This window comes from Ictalurus punctatus, chromosome 2 (assembly GCF_001660625.3).
Source record: "Ictalurus punctatus breed USDA103 chromosome 2, Coco_2.0, whole genome shotgun sequence".
NCBI classification, from domain to species: Eukaryota; Metazoa; Chordata; class Actinopteri; order Siluriformes; family Ictaluridae; genus Ictalurus; species Ictalurus punctatus.
This window is the reverse complement of record NC_030417.2, coordinates 34,595,452-34,602,033: the sequence shown is the minus strand read 5'-3', so window position 1 is coordinate 34,602,033 and position 6,582 is coordinate 34,595,452. Positions and strand designations below refer to the sequence as shown.

Below are 6,582 nucleotides of genomic sequence, written 5' to 3'. Positions count from 1 at the left end.
ACAATTTTCGACACCAGAGACTGTTTCTTGTACACTCTTTTTGTAATGTTCGATTATCGAGGCGTGCGTTTATAAAAACCAAGAGCCCAATTTGACTGCTAGCCAAGTTCAACAACAACGAGTTTTAAACGGAGTATTTATACAGGGATCACGAACCTGCAAACCAAGCTGTAAAATGTTTTATTGCATTCAAACCCAACTCAGATGCTACTGTTGAGTGGTCGTGTAGGCGTTTTGATCCAACAAGACCAAATCCTTCTGCTCAGAATCATCAACATCAACATATCCAGGGGTTCAACATGTGTTTAATATGCTGCAGGAGACCAACGGTTAATACGTTAAAAATACCTGGACATTAATCAACAGTATTCAAATGTGTACAGTTACTCAGATAGGTGGTCAATTTTAAAAAGATGGCTGATGAAGGTTGCACTACTGAGTGCACAAGCTTCCATCCCCTATGGTTTCTAGGTGGAGAAATGAAAAGTGTGTAGGCAGTTACGAGGTATTAGAGAACATTTACTCTATATCACATTCAGTGTATTGAATGTCACTATTGATATCTTAACATACACAATTTGACCATTTTTTTTTTGTTTGTTTTTAACGTTAACAAACCTAAATGTCTTCATTTTCTCCATGTATATTGGTCTACAAACGTTTGTACTCTACCATGCCTCTACCCGTTGAGTGGTTAACCATTATATTTTTTGTCACATCATATTAAGATGCATCTACAATGCATTTTTTTTTCTTTTACACGTATCACATCACTAAAATGTGTACTGAAGATGGACAGTAAGAAATGTGTGCATTTTGATGTTTTTTTTTTTTTTTTTTTTTCTTTCCCAATCAACAGAGTTGTCAAAGTTCAGAGGTTGGAGGTTGTCGGGGTGTCGAGTTGTAACATTTCAATCCGAAAGGTTTTAGCAGTCGCTACGAACACATTGCTAAATAATCCGGGGAAATACGTGTGCGGAATGTAATATTTTTTTGACACGGTGCACGATTCTTTAAATTAAATTCCAAAACCGGGTAATAAAATAATTTAGATGATTTGAATAAACTCATATCTACAAACAGAATTCAAAAAGAAGCAGCCATGGTGCATATATATAATCATTGTCCATATTGTGTATGCATAATTGTGTATAGAAGATGCTCAGATTTGTTTTGGTTTTTTTTAATGCCCCAAGTGTAGCAAACTTTGAGGGATCATCAGTTTTGTTCCTCTCCTTCAGGAGAGCTTCTAGAGTTGTCCATCGTCCACAGAAAGACCTCAGTTATGCTCTGCAGTGAAGGAGAGAATCTCGTGTCCTATTTTGTCCTCTTTTTTTAGTTCCTGACCCAGCTGACTGGCAGCCAGAAGGCCTCCCTCTCCAGGCGCTCGAGGATGATGCGCAGTTCTGCACAGGCACTCGCAGTGTCCTCCTTAATCAGGACCTGATCCACCAGGTGGTCATACTCCTGCTCGATCTGCTGCGCCGACTGACGCATCTCCTGCAGATCCTCCTCCTGTGATGGAGAAATGATGGTCACTCTATAGTAAGATGTATGATCCATTAATCTATGGCATTCTTTACCAGAGTTATAATGCTGTTGAATTCTCATTCGAATCTGATTGGTTAGAAGGTGTCGATTAATTTTCTATAGCAGCAGCTCTGTCGATAGTTTTGTCCGCAAGGGTTATATCAACGTACTCATTCTAATATGTTTTCTTAATATCTGACACATGAATCGTGCATGCTCCGCAATAATATAAAAACAACAGATTTATTTATTTTTTTTAAATCGTTCGGTTATTTAACAAAGAAAAATATATCATTAATTATGGTGTTAAGTTTTCTGAGAGGAGATGTTTAACGTTTATGGAAGGAGTCTCCAGTGTCAGAGCGTGACACTGTGGTTTACGTCTAATTATCATCAAGATAGAGAAGAAAGGTTGGTGAAGGAATCACATTTATTCCACAACATAACATAACTTAACATAACCTTTTGGTTATCATTTGATTATTTTCATATATCAGCACACTACATCTGGTTTTATCCTCCTGTTCAGTGGATATGCATGTGATTCTGTTACGGAACGAGACTGGAGGTGGATGCAGGTGCAGGTCACAGTCTTTATTACTTAAACCAGAAACAAATAAACAAACACAGGGAGCGCGGTCTCTACTGACTCTACACACTCTGGTCCCCTAGCTACGACCGCTAGCATGCTGCACATTAGCACATACTGGTATACTTCCTTCACTTGGCCAACTGAACCAACTATAATACTGCGCGATGTGCGCAGTCACACAGGGGGTTTAACTAACAAACCTAATTAACTCAAAACATGGGCACCTGTGGCAAATCAGAGACATAAACTTAACTCAGTGTCCAAGCGGGAAGTGAACGAAAACAAAAGAGTCACGTGACCAGTCAGCGGCCGTACCGCAGTGCCCTCTGCTGGCCGTGGCGTAACAGATTGAACACAGTTATAAAGGGAAAGTGTATACTACTACTACTACTACTAATAATAATAATAATAATAATAATAATAATAATAATATCATGTTGGAACTAGATGGGCTGGTTTGAGTATTTCAGAAACTGCTGATCTCCTGGGATTTTCACACACAACAGTCTCTAGAATTTACACAGAATGGTGCGAAACCCAAAAAGACATTGAGTGAGAGACAGTTCTGTGGGTGGAAACACCTTGTTGATGAGAGAGGTCAGAGAAAAATGGACAGATTGGTTTGAGCTGCCAGGAAGGATATAGTAACTCCTATTATAACTCTTTACAACCACGGTTTGATATGTTGTGCATGTTCTGAGATGCTTTTCTGCTCATCACGGTTGTAAAGAGTGCTTATTTGAGTTGCTATAGACTTCCTGTCAACTCAGACCGGTCTGGTCATTCTCCTCTGACTGTTATCAACAAGGTGTTTCTGCACAGAGGATGTTTTTTGTTTTTTCACACCACTTTGTGTGAACTCTAGAGACTGTTTTGTGTGAAAATCCCAGGAGATCACAGTTTCTGAAATTCTCAAACCAGCCCATCTGGTACCAACAACCATGCTACGGGTAAAATGCTACGGGGGGAAAAAAATCCCCCCCATTATCTGAAGTTCTTGACCTGTATTCTGCATGATTGTATGCATTGTGCTGCTGCCACATGATTGAATGATTGGATAACTTCGTAAATCAGCTAGTATACAGGTTTTCCTTAAAAAAAAAAAAAAAAAAAAAAAAAAAAAACAGGACACTGAGTGTATTTATCACATTCAGAAAGGCAGATGTAAACTTCTGAACTGATATCATGTTGATTTGTTTCACTGTTATTATTTTTTTTCTTAGTCTTCCTAATTTTGTCTTAAGGGTAGGCAAAGGCTTGCACTTGATTTGTTTTTCAAATTTGTTCTTCACATTCATTAGAAACAATGAGCAGTCAATTCTGACTGCTGGGATTGAATTTAAATTCTTTTATTATAATAATAATAATAATTATTATTATTATTATTATTATTATTATTATTATTTATTTATTTATTTATTTATTTATTTGAACATTTAAATAAAACTCTGTGTGTACTCTGTATGCTTCATATCGTTATGTCCGTTACATCTGGCAACAGGAACTGAGCCTAAGGATGGAAATGAAGGAATGAGAAGGACAAGAAACGGCTGAAGAAAACAGCGAGCGTAAAGACTCACTGTGAGTCTCCCGTGCTCTCCTGCTGCGGGCGAAGAAGCACTGCGACGTCTACGACCCTCATGGATCCGAGGTTTCACAAAGATGACATAAGGCTTAAACTCGGCAGTCCTCAGGGTATGTAACGCCTGCGGCAGCAATAAAAAAAAAGATCAAATAAAGTCAATTTGATTTGTATAGCTTTTACAACACACATTTACACAAAGACTTTTAATTAAAGATCAGTCAGGTGAAACATTGACCAGTCATAAAAGTTTGTCCAAGATCTGTTTCTGGTGGACAAATACAGGACCTGCCAACCACTGAAGAGGAATAATGAGTAGTCTCAGAAATCTCCTGTCTAATATTCCTCAAAGAAAGTGTTTCCGCACGGCCGACATTTCCGCTGTTGATCTGCTCAAACTATTTGAACATGTCTGATCAAGATCAATACATTTATATAAGTGTTAGATTTGACACTTCGTTGTAGGCCTGTGGAATCTTTTTGGAACCAATTTTGGCTGAAAGAAATACACTTAACTACTGTATATATGTATGTGTCTAATGTGAACATACAGTTGAGGTCATAAGTTTGCATACGCCTGGCGGAATCTGCTAAATGTTTCGATTTTATTTCACATTACTGAACTCATTCAGTGCATTCTCTATTTAGTTTGACAGGAAGTGAAGATACACTACAGCATCTTTCAAGTGGGGAAAATCGAGTCGAGACGAGAGCACCTTTCAGAAGATTATTAATTAAGTAGGTGGGACTGAAAATTTAAGAGAGTTCCAAACATCTACACAACTGTCAATCAATCCAGACTTTTCTGCTTAATGTTTTGGAGGGCAGTGCTGGCTGAGCGGTTACTGATCAGAAGGTCAGGGGGTCAAGCCTTGGTGCTGCCAAGCTGCCACTTAGCAAGGCTCTTAACACTCTCTGCTCCAGGGGTGCTGGAGGGTCATGGCCCTGCACTCTGACCCCAACTTCCTAACATGCTGGGGTATGTGAAGAAAAGAATTTCACTGTGCTGTGACCAATAAAGACTCACTATCATTATTATTATTATTATTATTATTGACCACTCACAACAAACTGCTCACAATGAACTTTTAAAGCTTTACCCAGTCATATATTATTCTCTCTGTGCTGAAAAATCATTACATTTTGATGGAGGAATTTTTTCTTGTTTTGTTTAAGTGACTGGGATATCAACTAAAAAATTATAAAAACTGATTAACTGGGATCTGATTTTGTGTTGTCGTTATTGAGGTTATGTTTTTTGTTTTTTTTTTCACTACGGCCTATTGATTTGTTTTGATCAAATTTTATTGACAAATTAAATATATTTGTTATCTGTGAGCTTACACCAGCCTGTGATTTCATGATAAATATCTAGAATTTATAAAGGGGAAAAAAGATTTGTAGGTTCAACTTTAAATCAATGTTCCTGTAAGTGCCATTTGTATTATAAACTACTGGGTGTCCCAAAAGTCTCCATACACTAACAATTTTTTCAGCGAAAAGTCTTCCAAAATAGTTCATACTCAGTTTATGTATATATATATATATATATATATATATATATATATATATATATAATTTTTTTGGTATAGCCTTTAAGAATGGAACGTATTGAAATCATTCTCATAGCTGGATCTGGAAACTGACGCGAGGTTTCGATGGACTTTAACAGGAAACATGGCTTTTTCTGATTTCAGATCGGCGTTTAAACCCCCACCGCACCTCAGGCTGCACGTCCACCAGACACATCTTGTTCTTGGCTTGGACAGAGCGGATGGCCTCTATACTTGTGCCGTACAGGTTGTCTTTATACTCTCCATACTCAATAAACCTACAGAGCAGGAGGAAACATAACACAGAAAGTGCATTAAAGGACAAAATGCATTGAAGGAGTTTGTGAAAAAAATAATAATAATAAAGTTAGAACCCTCTGCTGTCTGAGAAGTGAATTGCAGTTGCAAAGTAACCAAAAGTCCAACCCATGATGAAGCTGTGTGTGCCTTTAAGCTGCCTTTATATAATATAAAGGAGCTGAACAGATGAACAGCTGGGGATGGAGCTAATTTCAGGGCCAGAAAAATGTAAACAAAAGCTAAAATGGAATAAATAAATACATAAATAAATAAATACATAAATAAATAAATAAATAAATAATGCAAGTCTGTTGCATACTGTGGCAATTTTGCAAATCCTCAATCGATTCCTTCTACAGTATTTTTTTAATGTATCGTAAACCATTGTTGTAGGTCAGCTTTTAAATATTACAAATCATATCTTTAATGTACAATATTAACTGTCTAATCATTTAATCGCTATTCACTAACATGCTTCAGCCTGTGTAACACATTATTTTCTTACTACTAGAAGGCCAACACAAAATGGCACTTTCCACATGTTTGACTGAATCTTTCTATTCATACAGCAGCTATGCTGTATTTGACTTACTTCAGAAGTTAGACCTCGGCGCTTGGAACTGACCCAGATAGAAAGTGAGAAAAACACTGACGATGTTTATTTATTTGTTAGCAACAAGTTAGTCCGTTAACCGTGATGAATGATGTATATTTCCTTCTGAAAAGACTGAACTGTATAGTGAGTGTTATAGATGTAACAACTGAATATGTCTGTAAGTTGTATCTCATTTAAAGGTATATATTTAATATATAAGCATTTAAATGTTAAATGTTTTCTTAATTCCTTCCTTTTCGACTTTTGGAGCTAACTAGATTTTAAAACGTTATAACTTTACAGTCCAAAAGGCAACTTTTCCATGTGTTTGGCTGACTCTTTCAGATGTCTAATAATTTCTAGGAATTTCACATTTTTGTATCTGTAGTAAAATTTACGGGGGGGGGGGAGCACAAGATCTTTAACATCC

At 37.0% G+C, this 6,582-nt stretch overlaps 1 protein-coding gene and 1 long non-coding RNA gene across 2 annotated transcripts in view; one reads left to right on the top strand and one right to left on the bottom strand.

Annotated features, from left to right (window-relative positions):
* Positions 1–814: 814 nt before the first annotated feature.
* Positions 815–6,582, bottom strand: part of mpp3a (MAGUK p55 scaffold protein 3a) — a 39,297-nt gene continuing 33,529 nt past the window's right edge. The window contains exons 17-19 of the mRNA XM_017484836.3: positions 5,427–5,535; positions 3,703–3,828; positions 815–1,515 (exon numbers count right to left, since the gene is read on the bottom strand). Coding sequence (XP_017340325.1) covers positions 1,336–1,515; positions 3,703–3,828; positions 5,427–5,535 — 415 coding nt within the window. The 3' untranslated portion in view covers positions 815–1,335. The remainder of the gene's footprint in view (positions 1,516–3,702; positions 3,829–5,426; positions 5,536–6,582) is intronic.
* On the top strand, positions 1,423–6,482 carry LOC108274640 (uncharacterized). Its single transcript, XR_001814509.3, has 4 exons — positions 1,423–1,552; positions 3,624–3,817; positions 4,353–4,683; positions 5,402–6,482. It is a non-coding gene; the product is annotated as an uncharacterized LOC108274640 (long non-coding RNA).